The 21,863-nt window shown below is 40.4% G+C and overlaps 1 protein-coding gene across 1 annotated transcript in view; it reads left to right on the top strand.

Moving 5' to 3' along the window:
- Positions 1-14,679, top strand: part of EFCC1 (EF-hand and coiled-coil domain containing 1) — a 240,689-nt gene extending 226,010 nt beyond the window's left edge. The window contains exons 7-8 of the mRNA XM_078661434.1: positions 4,753-4,822; positions 13,352-14,679. Coding sequence (XP_078517560.1) covers positions 4,753-4,822; positions 13,352-13,485 — 204 coding nt within the window. The 3' untranslated portion in view covers positions 13,486-14,679. The remainder of the gene's footprint in view (positions 1-4,752; positions 4,823-13,351) is intronic.
- Positions 14,680-21,863: the final 7,184 nt, after the last annotated feature.

Raw genomic sequence — 21,863 nt, 5'->3', positions numbered from 1 at the left:
CACAAGTGCTCCAGCACAATACAATAACATAACAGAAAAGTATTATTAAAATAATGTCAATTTTATTCTTCGTTGTCATGTTTTACAGTTTTAGTAATACGTGTTTTAGTACCTAATATTACAATTGTGCTTTAAATATGCATGGGCAAGGAGGGGAGAAGGATAAAACAAGAAGGTATGGAGGGCTTGTTAGGTGGTAATAGATAGTCTATAGAAAAACACTATTTAAGCCGAGGGACTCAAATTCTTCTGAAAGTAGCTCAGTGTTTCTGGGTTTATATGGACAGATTTCAAATTGTCTTGCACTAAGGCAACACCATTTTCTTTGGGATCTTGGCAATCTCAGAGCCACTGATCAGACAGACGTTTGTTGGTATAGTGCTTTATTCTAGTGGCTTGAATCGCTGGCTCAGAACTGAAGCGCTGTAGCAGCATAGGACAATGTTATATCAGGTATCATTCTCATGATTGCGTAACCTTTCATCCACTTTCAGAATTACTATTAAACAATTAAACTTTTAATATTAAAGGGAAAGATGACAGCAAATTATTTGGAGAATTTAAGATTAATAGTATGAGTTAAGGGCTGAAAGCATAAACGTGTCTTGAATCATTTCCTTGCATATAAATAACACACACCTCAAAGTAAAAATAAAAACATTTTCGTGATTAGGTAAATAAACTAAATCATGTTTATAGCTGCCCCACATTTTAGTTGATGCATATATGTTCGCATTGACAGCTCATAGTTTTGATTTGTGCATAATTAAACAGTTTTTTCAGTTTCACTAACAGACAACAGAAAAAATATGGCCACATGCAATGCAAGCTTCAGTCAGAAAGACACACACAACAGGTACAACATGCAGTTGGAGCAGGACAAACGCCACCCCAAAGAAAACAGCAGTGATGAGTGTGGTTGGGAGGGAAGGGGAAAGAAAGTGGATCATGTATTGAAGGGCGAGTGACTCCTAACATGGAGCAGTATCCGACCTGCTCCTGTTGAGGGGACAAGTGGCTTCTCTTTCAACATAGCGAAGCATCGATGTACATAACACACTGTGGCATGAAGCAGTTCAGATGGATTCACGCCTGTGTAAAGGCAGAAAATGCGAACTACATTGTCACTGCATGTCTCACTCTTAATACCAATGCAAGAGTTATCATCTATGGCAGAAAGGAAAACTTTTGACCCGATTTGCAAACGGGTTTGCCCATTTGGTTGGAATTTCGGTGTACAAAAAACAGATATTTGCAATTCTACATTTCACACCCTAATTCATAGAGGATGGTTGTAATTTTCAAAGGGCAAAGTGATGACACAAAATCCAGTGTAGTGGATTTTCCACCATTGTAGGTTTAGCTTTAGAAGGCAGAAAGGACATTACATGGTTGTGGACATTGAAAATGCTGTGAATGCCCAAAACATACTGGTTTGTGGGCTTTTACCAAACTACTGTAGGAAATAATTCATCCTGGAATAACTTGTAAAAATACTTTAAAGGCAGAAATAAGCACATTTCCAGATCGTGTAAGGACAGTGCACATCCCCACTTTTCTGACGGCTGGTTAGGACAGGGTTTCTCAAAAGGGAAAACTTCTTCTATATCAAAAAATCAAGAAGAGAATATTTTGCAGTTTTCCAGTACATGTATTCCAGTAAATCGACCATTCTGTGGACAGTACATTGCCTTATGCATGGAGAATTAGGTGTATACCGTGAAATCTATGAATTTCTTAGAATTATGCAGATGCTCCTTTAGGTTTTTACAGGTCGACAGAAATATGTAAATCTATGTAAATCGTGGATGTGAGATATAAATCATCCAGAAGTAGGAACATTCAAAGGTACTCCTGTTTTTTAACTCCTCCTACATTTTCCTACATTGCATCTTACCCAACCTTTTTTGTATGCCCTTTTGGGGAATACCTCCTCTGCGCGCTTACTTTCCCTATTTTTGTTGTTGTTGTTTTGTTTGCTTCTTGGGCTATTGTTCCCTCTCTTGTTGCTGCTTTCTCGTACTTCATCCTGAGAAATTAATTTATACTTTTCTCCCATTGAAATAAATCCAATGTTGACCCTTAATCATCAAAGTAAAAGTTTAGGATATTTTTTAATCAGCATTTTTCTTTTTGAATGCTAGTTTGCCTGTATGATTGCTGTAAACACAGACTGCTGTCCGATCACACTTTGCTGACGCAAGAAGATATAGCCTTGCGTCTCCTACCTTCTCCTAAAAGAGGTGTGATGGTTGCATTTCAGCCGTTGAGCTCCTGTGACTGATTTAGGGCATGATATGTTTTCTGCTGTCTCAGGATGATTGACTGACATGAGGAATAGGTACCTACTCAGCCAAGGCTCTCGCGTCAATCAGTGCTAAGCCATCCCATTGATTGCTTTCCCAATCACCAGCATGAGGCTATCCATCAAGCACAATGTTAAATCACTGTCAACATTCGCTGAAGACTTGCCAGCTTTTTTATATATGCATCTTATTATGCGATCATTTGTCAGTCACTACAGATTGCTGAGCATATTTTATGTTCATAAAATAACAATATTATTGAATTAGGTTCAGAGCAATCTGTTAGTCTGGTATGCACAGGGCAGCCCCCCGCAACAGGCTTAGAATAAAAAAATTAACTCCAGTGTTGCTTTTTCACTCTTATTTAAAAAAAACAATTTCTTGAAGGAATATGATGCCTGTGGGAAACCGTTTAAAAGAACAGGATTGAAATAGAGAGATATGTAGAAAAAAAGAAGGAGCAGATATTATACTTATGCATTATTTGCAGCATTTCTTCTGGTCTATGCAATATTTACCTGAATCCATGCTAGTCGTTTTAAGGCTGCCAGCCATAGGAAACAGTAACTTCTCATAATTGCAAAAAAACTTAGGACTTTGAGCATAATCGCAGCTTATTCAGCAAAGTAATCGACTTCATGCTGCACGAAGGATTGAAGCCTCTGAGCTTCTCAGGTTTGTTTGTGTTCCTTGATCATTTGTGGTAATTTTCGAAGCTGGTGTGGTGACCTGGAGATGCCCCTTTTGACACTCCTTGCTGTAGTTTTATGAAACGACGATCAGTGCCTTTAAAATAGTGCAGTCAAATAATTATTGTAAGACCTATCAGATCATGCTGGGATTTTCTCAATTTTGGTCATATATGTTGAGGTGAACATGGCCAAACCTAATAGAGTTTGACCCAAAGACAGGTGACATTTATCTCTGGTTTTGGGTCTGATTATGAACAATAAGCACCAGTCCCCAAAACTGTGTTTGAGCACGCATGCACACCACACACACAAAACATAACATACCTATTATTATGAGGATCGGCCATTGACCGTAATGAAGTGTGTAATTATTGTTCTAACTCCACGCGCACTTTGATAGTAGTGAAGGCCATAAAGCGGACCGAGGCAAATCTAACTGCACTTTTAGTTTTTTGATGCACTCACTCAAAAGTACCCAAACACACTACTGCAACCGGTCCTCACAATGCACCGGTCCTCACAAAGGGCCTTATTTATGAGGCCTTGCAACCGTTTTGCGTTTCCTTTGCGTCACTTTTTGTGACGCATCGGCGGCGTAAAACATGCCTCCTGTTGCACCCTATTTACAAAGCGACGCATCTAAGCAGATGCGTCACTTTGTAAACCCCTGCGCTACATTATACCTGCGTCAGATATAATGTATGCAGGGTGGGTGCTCCCACGTAAGTAAGCCTTGTAGAAGTGACGCAGTAAAATCTACCAGATTTAATTTCTAGGGCTTGCCCCATGTGAAAGGACACATTGCTGGAGTTGTGTCAGTATTGTGACACAACTCCAGCAATGCGTCACTTTTGCGCCATACAGATATGTCAGAAATACTGACGAATCTGTAACTCCTTGCGCCATGATGTGTCATACAGTAAATATGACGCATCAATCAGGGCGCACTGAGAAGTGACGCATCGCTGCTTTCACGCAGCGATGCGTCACTTCTCATAAATGAGGCCCAAAGTGTTTACCACGTTCTGACAAGGTTAACCCATGCTGTGAGGACTGAGGCGGTCCCAACAGCGTGGGTTATACATGCCGACACACACACGCGAATTGAAAAATAGGAGGAGTTGGGCCCAGTGGGACAAAGGGTAGGTAGGGCCACGTAATACTTTAAGAAAAGGGGAATTTACCTAAGCCTCTGGTATCTATTCATTCAATAAATGCGAAAATACGGATAAACACTACTTTATTGGTCTATCCTCACATTGATTTATGTCACCTTTTTTTTGATGAAAAATATATTTGTACTCGTGAAGACGTGATGACATTTTTCTGATTTTTTTTTTATTTATGTTGAAATGTATCCTTAAATGTATATGGCAATACATGAAGTTGATTACGTTCTTTTTGCTGCCTAGATCTAAAAATATTTAATGATTCATCAAAAAAAAGGTGACATAAATCAATGTCAGGATAGACCAATAAAGTAGTGTTTATCCGTATTTTCGCATTTATTGAATGAATAGATACCAGAGGCTTAGGTAAATTCCCCTTTTCTTAAAGTGACACACACACGCAGCATCTCAGCACACAGGGCCTTGACGCTTGACAGAAGGCTGGCAGACTCAGCACCGTTTTCCCCCTCTGCATGCTATAATTTAAAGCCAGACAGGCATTGTGTACCATGTGCTGAACGTAGACCCCTGTGCATGACGTGCATTGTATAATCTACCTCTAATGCTTTGCCTTTTCTTTTAAAGAACATTTCAAAGAGAGCCCTTGGGAAAATTTTGCTAAGCACTTTGGAATCTTGTCACGACCCCCAACATGGTGAGTAGAAACTAAATCAAATCACGTTTATAGCTGTCCTACATTTTATTTTTGAATGGGGGGTAGAACCATTTATGAGCAAAAGGAGTATTTCTCCTTTTTCTTCTCTTCCACATGTTCCCATCTTCCACATGTTCCCATAAAAGATGGTTTTATCTTCCCCGGCAGATCTTATTTGACCAAACTGAGAGATTAAAAGACAAACGTGGGAGGTTAAGTCGTATCTTTGAATGAGAGCAGAAACGTGTTGTCTTTGATCATTTTTTATTCATTGCATTAGGGCGATCTGTGACATATTTTATTGGGATCCAATGTTCCTTGGCACAAGTGTTTCATGTATTCAGTCATGGGAAAGCTGAACACTTTGTTGAAACCATGTCGCCCTATGTTGCTGCAGGAATGCAAAATGATCCGTTTACATGCATTGCACTGATGACTGGGACTTTTGCACTGGTAATCAGGCAATTTTGCACTAGAATTTGCACTGACTTTAAATGACCTATCTGTTCAAGAACAATAATTAGACTGACTGATAATCGCATTTTGTACAGATTGATCAGTGAAAAGTTTGATGCAAACTCGCCTGATCCGAGTACACACTGGCTCAGTCCCCAGCGCAATGGATGTAATGTGGCACCTGTAATGTAAAGTTTACAAACATCATGTAAAAATGATGTGTACTTTATATTAGGAAGGAAAGAAAGCTCTCTTTTGAGCAATTGTTTTATCCACAACAATATTTGACTATTAATTACTATCCCTATCTTCTGTTTTGAATCATACCCGGGTTACCCAACGATTAAAGGAAAACCTTCGAGGGATGCCCTGAGGCATTTTTAGATTTTTTTAATATTCTTTATTATTTCATTTTACATATATATTACTCCCCTCCCACTTCTCAGACATTACATTTCAGTATATTACATAAATCACAAATATTGAAGTATCACATACTTGATTCATCTAGCGCAACTAAGTTCGTCACCGCAATCATTTATGTTACAAAATCATTTCCTGATACATTTTATTAATTGTACAATCGACACCGCCAGGGATCTATCCTGCTCTCTCTTGGAATTGCATCCACTGAATTAGGGGATCACAAATTTCCAGCCCCTTTTTTTCTGTTTATTTCGTCCCTTCCGGGCATTTTTAGATCTGGATCCTTGACTCTAGCCAGATTCATTTATATAAGAACTCCTGGAATTCGGTTGAGTCCACATGGTGGTATTATTCCTACCACGGTGTGGGAGGTCGCCTATGATGAAGCATGGCATGACACAAGTGGGCGAGGTGACCTATCCTAATATCTCTGGATATCTGTAAATCAAAGGAAGGGGCCGAAAAAGAAAGGACCTTTTCCATTTCCCTAGCATCTGTGGTGTGCATATATATGGAATAATGGAGGTAATGCTAGGTTGACTCCCCCATCTCTCTATTGCATTATGGGAACTATTGTCAAGGCACAGCTGATAGAGCCAAGCCAGACCCTTGACATGGCTGTGGCTCGGCTCTCCCTGTTAGTCTGTTGGCTTGCCCACCTCTATCTGCTACCATAGAAAATTTTGTGAATCGACATCCGCGGTCCAGATCAAACAGCTTTTTCCATGAGAGATGAGTTATAATAATAGGGTGACCAGGTATTCTTAATTTGCTGCAAGTGTGCTGGTTTCCACTTCTGACCCGGCACGTTTTTGTAAAGTAAGTTTAGGTCCAAGTTTTAAGAGAGGGTCGATTTAGATAAGATTAGATTATATGAGATGAGATTAGATTAGGTAAGATTAGATCTATTAACCAATCTTGCAAGTATTAAAAATCATTGCAATATCGAAGAGCTGCTGGTAAAATTCTAGTAAAACGAAACATTTTTTTAAATGTAATGTAAACCAACCATCAGTCAATTACCACTCGGCATCATCGGAATCCTGGTTAAAAGGATAGAATAAATGCAGGGTTACACAGTGCTGTCCCCCATCATATGGCATCAAAAAGTACCGGTTAACTGCAAGAAGGCAGATGCACAACTGAGATAGAACGTTTATGAGAGGCAATGCAATAGTGCAACCACAGAGTGTAACATTTGGTTGATAGGGCGGAAAGGAGGACTAAAACAAGATTAAACATACATAAACATTTTACAATAAACAGTTGCAACACTTGTGGCGTTGGTATTGGTGTGTGTTGTGCATACAATACAGCCTATTAGGTTGATTGTATAAGCCCCCTGTCCAGTGGCGGCGCCTCGGCTATGGTAGAGGAGCGTCGCCCCACTGCTTTGCGCAGTGGAAAGGAAATATAAAATGATAAAACCCTTTAGTTATTGTCATTTTATGTTTCCTTCCTTTGTGGGCGGGTGGGCTCGGGCTGCTCTGCTTACGGAACAGGGCAGGAGAGGAGTGGTTAGCCCACTCCTAAGTGTGCAATGACTGTTTAGTCGGCCTTCTCGGGCTGCCCAAACCAGTCATGTGCACTTTCCCAGTTCTCCATGCAGGCTGCATTACAGTCTGCATGGAGAACAAGCCCAGGCTCCCATTCCCTGGTTGAGCGTCCAACCAGGACGCTCAAAACCAATCACAATGCTGCATTGCTGAGTTGTGATGTTTCAAGGGATCCTGAGTTCTTACCAATCACAAAGCTGCATTGCGGCATTGTGATTGGTCAAGGAAGCCTTGCTGTTGTTCCTGGCTTCCTGTCCCATGACCGCGAGTCATGCTGGCCACGACTTGCCCTGTCAGGTGAGGAGTAACATAACTATGTGTCATCATATAAGGTGGACAAATGGAGATGAAGCGTACCCCAGGGGCAGTGCTTTATTTGTAATAAAATATATGCCAGGGCCCTCGTCAGGAGGCTGCAGCAGTTTTAACTACCCACTGCCCCTGCCAGCATTGTCAACTACAATACCTGCACAACTATTAGCATAACATTCCACCAAATGTGATAATTCTGACTATTCCAAGTCCCCAAAGCTATAGGAACGGCTTGGGTGTAGGAAAAAAATGTTCTAATCTATATTGTATGTATAAACAGCTGATGTTCTGCTCATCTCTAAATTACACAGACAGCGCCACTGTAACATATAATGTTCTTGAATCCAGTAAGTATAAATAGGTATGATTTATTGTAGATAAATCCAAGTTATAAGATCAATAAATATAATGATAAAAGTCCCACCAGGAGCAGATCTTCTCTCGCTCAGCCTGTCTGCCATCAACTGTCTCTACCTAGAGCAGTCAGGTACTTAACATTCTAGTATGACATCAAACATTCTATTACATGCAGTGGCTAAGCAATGGGGAAAACTAAGTAAGGGAAATGTAAAGCATGAGCAAGATGTAACACATCCCCCTTCCTTATAAAACAACAAATAAAGATAATAGAATTAAATTGCAGTGCAATCATAAAATTATAACAATTGAAATATAAGATGGATTGCATTTACATTTTAAAATATGAACACATTGCATTGCATTCTTAGTCAACAGTTGAAATGCAAGAAGGATTTCATTTTCATATTTAATGACCTTTCAAATCTAAAAACCCCATCCCCTTTCCAAAGAGAGAAAAAAAATATATATATATCCACTAGGATGAAAATATGGATCACAATTATAACTTAATAAAATCCACTAGAATGGAACATGTGGAATAAAAACACAATAACATCCATAAGAATGAAAATGGATGAGTCAGATAAATAAATAAATATAAGCCAGATAGAGTAACCTGCGGCTCTTCACAACAAAATAAGTACAATATGAACACCTCTAAACATAGAGCACTTGCGTGGTTCATAATAGCCAATAGAATAACTTGTGGCTTTTAACAACATTGCAAAATGGAACTCCTCAGAGTCCATAACAAGAAAATTGAGCAACTACGGCTCTTCTAAACATCAGCAATTGAACCCTTGAGAGTCCATACAAGCAAGTTGAGCAACTTATTGCTCTTCATAACAATAGAATAATTGAACTCCTCAGAGTTCATATCAAACAAATGGAGCACCTCACAATGAGCACAGATGTGGCTCCGCAAACTACACATACAATAAATCCAAACTCCTCAGAGTTTATATCAAGAAAATAGAGCAACCTACCGCTCTTCACAGCCCAAACCTAGGAAAATGGAGCACCTCAAATTGAGCACCGAAGTGGCTTCCTAGAAAGTACATATTTATAGTGGAGCGCCTCAAACATGAGCACCGAAGTGGCTCCAGCAAAATTTCATATTCAATAAATCCAACACTGGGACAACTAATTTTCTGAAACGAAAACTTCACAATAATTAGAGCACATAGTGGTTCACAACAATAAGAGAAAATACATGACTCAACTAAGTAATATATGTGAACTCCTCTAATTTTATAGTACTAGAAAACGTGGCACATTAAAAGTAAGTAAAAAGAACTTTGAACACCTCAATTGAAATTGAGCACCTAAATGGTGGTTCAAAATAGTATATCGATATTAAACATATTTGCAATTAATTACGAAATAAACAATATGAGTACCACAACCAAAAGTTGAGCATAATAATGGCTCACTCTATAAATAACTAAAACTAGAAATCTGAATAAAATGATAGGGCACCTCAACATACGTTGAGCATTAACATGGCTCCCACATTCAAAATATATCATGCAGAGTACACGCATGTAACTAATATGAGAAAAAATACATTGCAAATAAAATGATGTGCAGCCTCCCAATAAAACTATAAATGAAACTTCCCTGTGAAAACAAGTTACAAATAAGATATTAATATCCAGAAAAGCACCGGTGAACGATTTATCACCCGAGGACTTCTTAGAATGGCTTCCTTTAAATAAATGGGAAGATTTGCAGTACAAAGCAATACGTTGATATTTCTCCTTTGAAAACAGTTTAGAGGTTATGAATGAAACACTGGGAAATTCCCAGCTGAAAACCTCATATTGATATTTCTCCTTTGAAAACAGTTTAGAGGTTATGAATGAAACACTGGGAAATTCCCAGCTGAAAACCTCATATGCATCACCCACGCTACTTCCTCACAGGTGACTACAGTTCATTATGTCAAATAAAACTGCAAAAACGGCTCCAAACCCGACGAAAATTACATGTGTGAAATTCATTAATTCGTCTGTTGAGTTTCAATGGAGCAGAGTTCCACAATGAAGTTTATGAAACAGTAAATTCGAAAGTAGGTAAGAAAACGTTAACTAAATACCTTTGGTCTTCTTAAGTATTAAGTTATCAGAACAGGAAATATTTTCCGAAATGTGAACAGCAGGGATTTTCGCCACTTTCTTATTTACTTTATTGGCATCTATATTCGTGAACAATAGCAGAAGAAAAAAAAACTTCCTAAAATGGCTTCACGTTAACACGTATCCACCGGATGGTTCACGGTGAGGGCGTGCTGACAATCGGACAGTGGCAGCATCGATAATTCCGACGTCACAGCAGGATCAAATCACAAGGCAGAACGTGAGGCAAAGGAATCACCAACTCCCCGATGCCTTCCATATACGTCATCAAACGTATGGTAGTGGGGATTGAGAGAAGATCGCTGCTAGCAATGCGATGATCAACCGTCATTTCCACCAGGACGGTGAGTGTATAATCTTAGGTAAAAAGAGTTACTTTGCACACACACGCTGATCCTTTCCAAATAATACAGTCGAAATGCCAGAAAGTAGTGATGATATGCCAGGGCCCTTATTAAACATTAAAAACCAATTACCTCACCTCACTGCGCAACAAAACCAGCGGCATGTAGGTGGCAAAGTAACAGGTGAAGAGATGGCTCCCGGAGAGTTCAAATATCCCATGGTAAAAACGGGCATTGTCAAATGCTGACACAGGAGATCGTGAAAAGCATAACTTTCCTTCTTGAATATGAAGGTAAATACAGTTACCACCAACCTCCAGTAGATGGCAGTGAATGACTGCACAGTTCCGTTTTTCGAAGGGTGCCATTTAAAGTGTAAATGTGATTCACATCCAGTCATAACATTCCTTCGATGTAATTTCAAAACTTAGCTGCCAGTCTTGCACACATCTCGTTCCTCATAAATAAATGCTGTTTCTAAACAACCAAAGTGGCGCTAACAACAAATATAACAATTGTACTCCATTAAGTTTGTTCCTGGTGACTTCAATATAAAAGTAAACTTCCGTTGCTGGACAAATCTTCCCAGGCAGGATATTAACAACAGGATCCACAATAGTAGCACGAATAAAGCTGTAGAATGACAAAACTTTGGGATGCAGGCTGTCTTCAGGCCAAATCACGCAATCTGAAGTCAAACACCCTGGGATGGGAGGCTGTCCAGATGACTGGGGACACTGGTGGGGCTAACCAGGGCGTTTCAATTAATTTACCTTTTCTTTTCAGCTTTAAAAAATTCCTTAGTTGCAGTAGTAATACATTAAATCCGTCTTCCTTCCACGCATAAGTTCAGTTCTGTACCTCGTCGCCAATTTGTAACATATAATGTTCTTGAATCCAGTAAGTATAAATAGGTATGATTTATTGTAGATAAATCCAAGTTATAAGATCAATAAATATAATGATAAAAGTCCCACCAGGAGCAGATCTTCTCTCGCTCAGCCTGTCTGCCATCAACTGTCTCTACCTAGAGCAGTCAGGTACTTAACATTCTAGTATGACATCAAACATTCTATTACATGCAGTGGCTAAGCAATGGGGAAAACTAAGTAAGGGAAATGTAAAGCATGAGCAAGATGTAACAGCCACCTTGTGGCTGACCGTCATAAGCGCCAGTGTTCAAAATGAAATGCTGGTGCCGAGCACTGGAAACCAACGGCTTAAATTAAGCACTGCCCATGGGTTAACTGCAGCATGCAGTTTTTTTATACTAGGAGGTTGCCAACCCGAGGGACATGCATTGGGTATCTGCACAACCTAACTGCTGGCCACGGAAGAACCACGTCTTAACAGGCCTCTGAAGAGTGCCAGCTTCTGCAGTGATCTTGGAGGTATACAAGCAGCCAGGGCTTTAAGTGGGATGAAAAAACTGGGGGTCTCTCAAGGGGGCGTGGCCAATAAAATTAAGGGCATGACTTAATAACATGTAAGCTAAAAATCTGTGCTTAGCATAGTGTGCCGCCTGACTTGTATTTTGCTGTTTCTGTCATTGCATACAGATATATGATACAACAAGTAACATCATACCTACAAAAAGTCAGGACTATTGGCTTTGCCAGTGGTTGTTAGTTGAATAAGATAAATAAGCAGCAACTATGGCTTGTATATAATATTGAAAACGCTTCCACTTAAAGCCCTGGTGACACCAGGACAATGTTGCTGCTCCTGAATTTCAAAAAGAGAAGGGAAATCCAGAGAGAATATGACTCCCTTTAAAGGATTTCCCTTCCCCTACAACGCTCATGACGTCATGCCGTAAGTTCTTCACTAGTGAGAAGTGAGCAGTGCACATCGATGTGCCTGCTGTCACTGCAGTCCAGAAGGATCGCCTGTGCCAGGGCACAAAACAGAGCCTGATAGACACCCGTTTCGAGGCCCCCTTTAAAAAACTGCCGGTGCTCAGTACCAGTGAGACCCGGCCCACTTAAAGTCCTGCAAGCAGCTATGTTACGATGAACAGATGTTCTACATACTCTTGAGCAGAAAGGATCACCTCTGCATGGACAGTAGGATGAAACGCTGCTTAAAGTGCCAAATTAAAGTGCTACGAGATGCTGTCTAAAGAGTTATAGGGGTCCCCTTGTCAGAGTAATGTCAAGGTGTGGTAAGTGCTATATAATTCTGGTTCTGTCTACGGCTAAGGTTAGGGGGCTCGCTGCATTGTGAGTTGAGTTTTAAGTGCTACTTATAGTGAAGATTAAAGTGCTTCTGAATGCTATATAAAGAGCTCCTAACATTGATTGCCCTTTGCCGGTTAGGTAGCTTGCCTATCAGTTGCCTCGACTAAATTAGATGTAAACACGTTTTTCAGTGTTTCAGTGCAGGATTAATTAGCAGCTTTTATCATACAGCAATTTAAGTAAAACGCAAGTTTAAGAATTGCATATGTGCCAACAATTTAAAACAGGGAAGTGGGATTTAAAAAAAATATATATAGGTGGGGTGTATTTCCCACGCTGACTTCAATTTCATGCTGAAGGCACCTAAAATAAAGCAATATTTGGCTTAAAAACCGTGAGTATCGGCTGAATAAGGTATGGGCATATTAATGGTATATAATTAGCAAAAGCGCCTCATTGTTGTGTTTTTTTAGGTTGGTGAGCTTTAGCACTGAAATCATTCCGTGCCCCTTGGTTGATGCAATATTGTAGTCCTGTTTTGGAATGTCAAGCTTTTTATTTCTCAAAATCTAGTCAGCCTAACTGAAGGCAGCCCTAGAAATGGCAAGAAAGGGTTAAAGGGTAAATAGGGTTGTCAATACTAAGCACTTCTGACAGACAACGTTTTGTGATATAGATATGGTAGAAGAACATACTTTCTATAGGTACTTCAAAAGCTATGCGTGTTCACTCTTTTCTTCTTTTTTTTTTTTTACAGGGAAGGCTCATTTATCTGAGGTTCTGGATACACTGTACCAGGAGCTAACCGCCTGTGAGCTCTTACGAAGCAAGCCTTTAGAAGAGGCACAAAGCCATCCGTCTCTGTCAAACCCTCTGGTTATCTCCTGTTAGTCAACAGCGACACCTACTGTTCTTCTAAACAACGCCAGCTCAGACGAATTAAAAGAATCTTTGGGAAAGCGCAGACCGGCTGACACCCGTTCAATAATGAAGGGCAGAGACGTCAGAACAGCTCAGCCGCGGAAGAGCGGTTGCAGTGTTCTTTTGAAGACGTAAATATCGACATGAAAAGGATCTCTGTCCTTTTGTGGAAGCAGCGTTTACCTCTTGGAAGGATTGTTTAAATACAGCGTATCCAGGGCGAGGATATTGCTTTCTGAACGTCTTTCAGGACATTTTTCTGCACACTGAGACTCAGTAAGCACACAGATGAGCTAAAATGTAACCACTACCTGACAATGCAGTCTATCATACTCATGAAAGTGAACAAACAAGCCACAATTCCTAAATAGGACGAACCTTAATGGACCAACTGCAAAAATAAATATTTACCACCATGCACTCCAATCTCCCGGAAACCCATTTACCACAATTATTTCTTTTTTCAAATCCGTGTCTTGACTAATCAAATAACTCTTTCGATATGACGTCCTCTTCAATCAACAGCGATTATATACAAACAGAAACTTGGCTCTTGGCACGCATGCGCTCACATTATAAACTTTATGGGGAGCGCATGCGCGACACGTAAACTAAAAGAGCGCCTTTGTATACCTATCATGCAAAAGGCCAACGTGTACAACTCTAAATTGTTGCATCACGCGAAAGCCTAGGCCAACTTTAGTCAATTCTGGCCATATGGCAAATTAACATTGTCTTTCTTATTTAACTCTCTAGTAGTTAGACTGATATTTTTATTTTTTTAATTTGGTATGTTATTCAGTTAGCTTTTAGAAACTATGCTACTTGCTGTTCTCTGTTGGATACAATTATTTGCTAACGATTTGCAAATGTTAAAAGTGGACAGCTAGCGGAAGCGCGTTGTCTCGTTTTAGTCTTCCATCCTCATCGAATTGTCACTGGCGGGAGTAAGAACCGTCGGCCTCAGTTGATTTTTAGGCCCTCTGACCCACTTGTGTAAACATATTTGTGACTATATTTTTATATTGTGCCGGTGGATGTAGAAAGCCACCATGAAATGACATAGTATTTTGCAAGGAAAATAGTTTATAGCTTCATGTGCAAAATTTAAAGAAGGACTCGTCTAGAGAAAACTGCTAACATTAAAATGTTTTCATTCCACAATGGCGAATTATTATTGTGTACGTCCCTTCATGGATTTCTTATCTAGTCCTATGATCTTTATACCCTTTCCCATATATAATTTCCATCTTCATTTTCGCATGTTTACATGCAACTCTAGAACCAGCCTTAATAATGATGAAATAAGAACTACTGATGTTCAATGAAAATCCTCCCGAGCTACTATTGTTAGAGATGAAATAGTAACCACAGCGGACAAGATTACATTAGTGGCCACCAAATGTAAAGATTACCAGAAGTGATCACCTCACCAGGGCCGGCTTTAGGGCAGTTCGACTGGTGCGGTTGCACTGGGCACTGATCTGGGAGGGGGGCACTGACCTGATTGGGGGGGGGATGCTGTGTATAGCAATAACGTACGATTTAAAAACACTTGCAGCAGAGTTTCTTGTACGTCCAGTTCTTGGGCAGCATTACAAATGTTCATGATAGCTCTTGTGATTATTGTTCCTGCTAGAGAGAGAGGGATCACATTTTGTCTAGTGTCCGTTTTGACTCACCATAAAGTAGCACAGAGGGTTAACATGCCGGCTGCAAAGAACACATACAGTGTAGATCACAGATCTGTATTTTATGTGGATAGCTGAGTGGATTACTGCTTTAGTCACAGAGATCCTTTTGTTACTGCAGTTCATAAGATACAACCCGTCTATAGAACATTGACTGTTACGAAAGGTCATGAAAGAGCTGCATGCAAGCTGCATAAAATAGGTCAGGAAGTTATGTTATTTTTTCATTTTCATTATCTTTTCCTAATGTTGCTGAAAAGTGTTTGTTTGGGTGGATATACATTCTTTTTAGTAAAGCCAGCATTTACCAGTGCTTTAAAACAAATGAAATGTATGTTAGAGAGGGGCTAGGGAGAGATGAGGGGCACTTTTTTCTGGTGGTAGTGAGGGCATACGAGGAAGAGGCCGTGGGGGGGCAAAAATTAATTTCGCACCCGGCACCAACAGCACTAACGCTGGCCCTGACCTTACCTGTCTGATCCATGCAAGATGGGAAAGGGGGTCCCATTAGTGAAAAGATGCATTGTCATTCTGGAATGCCTCTGAATGGGAAACACAAAAAAACCATAGCTGCAATGCCCCTAGCACCAAGTTAATAATATTGGTAATACTCTACCCAACACCATTTGATTTTTATCACTCAAATATCTCTTCCAAAGAGCTCTTTAAGATCCTCAAGGAGTTTACCAACCCCAGAGCAAATAATTTCTCCCTCCCGCCGACGCAAAGGCTATGTGATGCCTAAGCTAATTATTTTAAACAAAAGGTTAATAAAATCTATAGCTCCTTTGGTTCGGAAGAGGCTCTGAGGGTGGTAGTACAGCCCTTGAAAGACCCTCTTTCTCCCAGCTTAGAGTCCTTCTCAGTCATCACCTCTAAGCAAGTACTGTCCTTATTAGCGCACACTAAATCAGGCTCCCCATCAGACCCTGTCCCTCTTTTCATTATCTCAGATCTCGTACCAGCCCTGTCCTACTCGATCATGGAAGTCTGCAACATATCATTAGCTATGGCCATGTTTCCTTTTAAGTGGAAGAAGGCGCAAATCAAGCCATTGCTAAAGAAAGCATTAGCAGATTCTTCAGATCTACAAAATTACAGACCCATCTCTCTCCTCCCATGTTGCTCTAAAATTATGGAGACTCTTATTACCAAACAACGTTCGGGCTATTTGGAACAAAACAACCTACTGGATCCTTCTCAGTCAGGTTTCTGTGCGTGTTACAGCACAGAGTCCGCGTTGACTGAAGTAACAGACACAATAAGAATGCCGCTGGACAAGGGGACTTCCACGATGCAAGTTCTTCTTGACTTGTCGGCAGCTTTTGACACCATCTCTCATAGAATCCTTTTGGATAAGCTACGAGAGATTGGTGTCAGAGGAATGGCTTTAAAATGGCTGCAAAGCTTCCTGACCGACAGAACACAATGTGTCCAACTGGACACATTTGTGTCACAGACCACGGTGGTGGACAAGGGGGTCCATCAGGGAACCATTTTAAGCCCCACCTTGTTCAATATCTATGTGTCCTCTCTGGCCACTATCATTAGATCTTGTGGGTTCGGTATTATCTCGTATGCAGACGACACTCAAGTGATAGTCTCCATAGAGACGGATCCCGCTTTGACCAGAGCAAAGTTTAGGAACTGTATGCTAAAAATAGCCACATGGAAGAGTAAGAACTTCTTACAGCTCAACTCCAATAAAACGGAGATCCTGTTCGGGAAAGCAGTGGAGATATCGACCGCTGATTGGTGGCCTGTAGAACTCAGGGAAGCTCCTACACCAAAAAAGTGGGCGAAGAATCTGGGCATCAGAATTGATGACAGACTTTCCATGGAGGAGCATGTGAAAACTATCTTGGGCGCCTGCTTCGGTATGATGCAAATGCTGAGAAAAATCTTCCCTTGGATTCCCCTTTCAGCCAGAAAAGCCCTCATACAGGCGCTTCTAGTCAGTAGATTAGATAATGGAAATTCACTACTGGTAGGGATTAGGGAAGATTTACTGTCCAGGTTGCAAGTTGTTTAAAATACAGCAGTGCGTCTAGCCCTCGACAAACCTGCACGAACTCCGTCAGTACCCCTTTTGCGACAACTGCACTGGCTCCCTATCAGGAAAAGAGCAGTCATTAAGCTCCTGTGCCTAGTGTTTAAATCACTTCAGGGGTTGGGTCCTGCCTATCTAATGAAGACATTAAAACCATATATTCCCGCGCGCCAACTGAGATCGAGCAGCCGACAACTGCTCTGCACCCTGAGAATTAGGAGAGCCAAAATGGGCGGTCGCGCTTTTTCTCACCTAGCCCCCGCCCATTGGAACAGACTGCCAGATGATATCCGAGCCTGCCCCAATCTGGGACAGTTCAAGAAACTGCTTAAAACCTGGCCGTTCTGTCACCAATTAGCACTTCTGAATACGTTGTCTGATACCCGGGTGCTGAGAGATCCCCTTGAGGATAATTCACCTGCGCTTTACAAATTTTAATAATAATAATATCAACTTTAGGTATATTTTGGAAATTCATCCATTTTTATCCAAACATCAGCATATGAGTTTAATACTCAATGATTCCATAGTTCTTTGTGCAATAGCTGCTACCAATGTCCAATAAACGTTAACGTTCCCAGATCTAGGTTTGTTCCCCCTTCCATTTATCCCTCACAGTCCGTGTTACACCTTTTAATACCAAATAGAGCACATAGCCATCATCTTGGTAAAACAGCGATGAAAAGAAAGCGAATATAAATAAAAAAACAATGGAGGATGAGGAGGCAGGATGAAAAGAATGCAAATGTGGGAAAAGAGAAAAAACTACAAAGGTTTCAATTAAAATCAAAGGCAATGATGGTCAGAAGGTAGATGAGCTAAAAAAACAACATGCATGAATAATGAATAAAAAGCAAGGGGCCTGATTCACAAAGGTAAACTTAGACTAGAAGTTTAAGTTTAAACCTGAAGTCTAAGTTTAGAACTGACATCTAAGTTTAGACTTCAGGTCTAAAGTTACACTTCAGGTCTAAACTTAGACATCAGGTCTAAAGTTAGACTTCAAAGGCTGGAAAAAAAGGTCTAAAGTTAGACTTCAGGTCTAAGCTTGGACTTCACGTCTAAGTTTACCTTTGTGAATCGGGCCCAAGGAGTCAAACTAGCTACAGCAAGTAATAAACAGGCCTATAAAATATAGATGATCAGAAAGCATACAGTAAAGTAAAATGAATTAGTTTTGGTGTGAATGAGAGCATGTGATGGAAAGTAATAATGACACACACTGTTTAATGTCATAATATTGTTAGCAAAATATTGTTTGACAGAAATATTGTGTCCTAAATATCATTTACAAAAATATCATTGCATTGGATACAGATTTTGGGGCGACTTTTATGCAAATGAAATGTAGGACACAATCCATCTGTCAGATGATATTTTGGTTACGATATTCTGGTACTCACGAAGACTGTAAGACGATTGAAGGGAAGCAAAGTGAGAGTGGCAGTCACCCTGTATTTTTTTATCGTAAAAATGCAAAAATATTAAATATTCCTATGCAGGCATTCTCTATAACCCTTGATCCTATTAACACCTATGGACTAAATGGATTATGTTGGCTTTCAGAACTTAATAAAAGTGCATTTTGCAGCCTTGTTAGTTCATGAAAGAATTGTGTTGTATCCTTTAATGCTCTGAGATATTTAAAAAAAAATACACATCATAAATGATACATAAATGCAGCAATATTACAAGTAAATAGGTATATTCTAAATATTTGCTTTTTGGCAAAGAATTATGTCAAATGTCTTCCGTCATGCAAATGGTTTTTAGCGCACCCTTTCTTGTTCTTCATTATTGGAAATATAAGTGGCATATGAGTAACTCTCACACATTGCTCTAGTAGTTTGGTTATGTAACATATTTAGCTCCGCACTCTAGAGCAATTTCCATAAGGAATAAGGTAGGTTTAGAATAATTTCAATGTTGCAAATTAACAAGGGAACTTACGTGCTAAGTAAGCCGTGGTAGTTAAGTCTGAAGACCAGGTAATATTTGTGTATAAAGACCTGACCGAAAAAAAGGGTAGACTAGATTAGCTTATGGGTTCCTGCTTTGTTCAATTAACATTGTATATTTCTATTATGTAAGCAATTAAATTGATAATAGTTCACTATGGTAGGCATGAAGCATAAGCAAAAGGGATGTACTGAAAGAAGGTAGAAAATGTTGTGTAGACGAAGTAGTAGTAAGTGGCAACTATAAGGGCATTACAAAAAGAAATATTGTTTTAAATATTAAAGGTATAGAAGTTAAAGTAGCACAATTTCTGTTGTTGATCAAATGTGATTACAAACAAAGGGATGAAGGAATGGCAAGCAGAAATAGGGTTATACAAATGTTAGATATATAATTTGTACAATACTAATGAATGATTTAATGCAGGTTGGTTTAAAATGGATTTTTTCTATGTATTGTTAGGTGCATCTGCCTCCATGTAGATGATATGCTATTTGCAGAAATACTGTACATAGTACAATGGTTCATCGCCTTTTAGCTGCAAGAAACTATCCGGTGAAGGGAAAAAAAACAATTGTGAACAGGAATGTCTGAGTTCAATGATTAATGACCATTGCTTGAGACAAGGACAGAAATGAAGCTGTTAGCAGCAGAGAGCTGCAATGTACAGAATGGACGAAGGACACAAGCAAATGAAGTTCTACCAGGGTTGCAGCTTTCAATCTTGAGACACTGAAAGTCCGCGAACACTGGAGGAAATTTGTACAAGAATGCTTTTGAACTTTCATGCAGGATTTCACTAAATGCAAACATTTAAGGGAAAATAATATTCCAGTGGTTGTATGAATTAAACCTCCACATACTTTAAATTATATATTGATTTTCAATAAATACTTTGATACTATTGATAATTTTAGTGACATTGTGTTGTTTGAAGCTAAATTGCCTCACCATTTTATTTCTTAGGATATTACATTCTATGGATTAAAATATCCCATTATTTAAATGCAATAAAATTAAATTTGATGAGTTCTGCGGATATAAAAAGTTGAATATTTGCGAGAACACAATAAATGCGATGCTTTCTGCCGTTTGCCTTAAGCAGGGCTGAACTGGGAACAGAAACCAGCCCTGGCAAATGCTCTCAACCGGCCTGCGGGGTTGATACTGAGAAGTGCCAGCCGAAGAATCGGGGGCAGAGGGGGTGCTAGTGTCAAGCACCCCTGCCGCTTTTGTTACAGGGGGCCGATACTGTAGCACTGCTGCAAAACCAGCCCCCAGTAGCAAAGCCAGTGCCCACATATCAAAAATTAGCCTCCACCCTTCCGGCCCCGTGGGAAAATGCCCGGGGCCTGCTACGGCCGGTCTGGCCCTGATCTTAAGGGCGAGCTATGCTTTGATGAATCCATAGAAATAATAGTGATCTAGTGTAGCATATTTAGCAAGTGAGGAGAATTGGAATTTAATTGGAGAACATCAAAGACAAACCTCTACCAGAAGTTCTCCTCGTCAACCATTGCAAATACCAGTAGGCCTGGCCAAGGATCCACAAGAACAGCATTTGGGCCAGAAATGCTCCACAGAGCAAACAAAGGATAACATAATCATCAGTAAGGGTGGAAATAATTAGTAGGGTCGGTGATGTCTTTATGGATCATTAGTGTTAATGAAAACAATACAGTACATATGTCAGAACCTTTTTCAGTGGGCCAGGAGGCAAGCAAGATTTACTGGACCCACCCATGGTGCCTGAGCCTTTTACTCCCGATGTCCCGGGGCCCGACCAACTATGGCTCAACTGGGCCTGGCACCCCTTCTGCACCTGACTCTGAAATGAAATGAAATGAAATGAAATGAAATGAAATGAATGAAATTAAATTTATAAAGCGCATGGCTGCCCGAAAGCGTCCCAGCGCTAACAGAAAATAGAACAAAAAGCAGACTGAGGATGAAACCAATAATTAGGGGTCCTTGGGAAAGAGAATAGTTTTAAGTGCCTTTCGAAACTTAAGATGACAGGGTTCTGCGCGGATCCAGTTGGGAAGAGAGTTCCAATTTTTTGCTGCATTTAAGGAGAAACGGCGGCCCCCTGTGCGTGCCTTCCTAACTCTGGGGACCCTTGCAAGATTACCACAGTCCGACCGGAGAGCCCGGGATGATTTATAAGGACATATCAGGCTCCTGAGAATCGGAGGTCCCTTGCCCTGCAGAGCCCTATGGGTGACGCATAGCGCTTTAAAGATGACTCTTTCGCGTATTGGCAGCCAATGGAGTGCTCTCAGGGCCGGTCTGGCCGAAGATCTTCTTGACGTGCCTGCAAGCATCCTGGCTGCTGCATTCTGCACCCGTTGAAGAATGTTAAAGGTGGCTTCAGGGGCTGCCAGAAACAGGGCGTTACTATAGTCAAGCCTCGATAGTATTAACCCCTGAATCAGGAGTGTCCTGGACTGAGGGGGCAGGAGAGGGAGAACTTTCCGCACTGATCGGAGAAGTCCGAAGCAGGTCCCTGCCAGTTTCTGTGCATGAGTCTTAAAAGTCAGATCGGGCTCAAGCCACACCCCTAGGCTTTTAAGTTTGTCTTTTGGAATAGGCAGCTCACCTAGACAGGAAGGCCAGGCGGCTTTAGGGAGAGATGTAAGATGATGACC

The sequence above is a fragment of the Lissotriton helveticus genome, chromosome 9 (assembly GCF_964261635.1).
Source record: "Lissotriton helveticus chromosome 9, aLisHel1.1, whole genome shotgun sequence".
NCBI classification, from domain to species: domain Eukaryota; kingdom Metazoa; phylum Chordata; class Amphibia; order Caudata; family Salamandridae; genus Lissotriton; species Lissotriton helveticus.
This window is presented reverse-complemented; position numbering and strand designations above follow the sequence as displayed.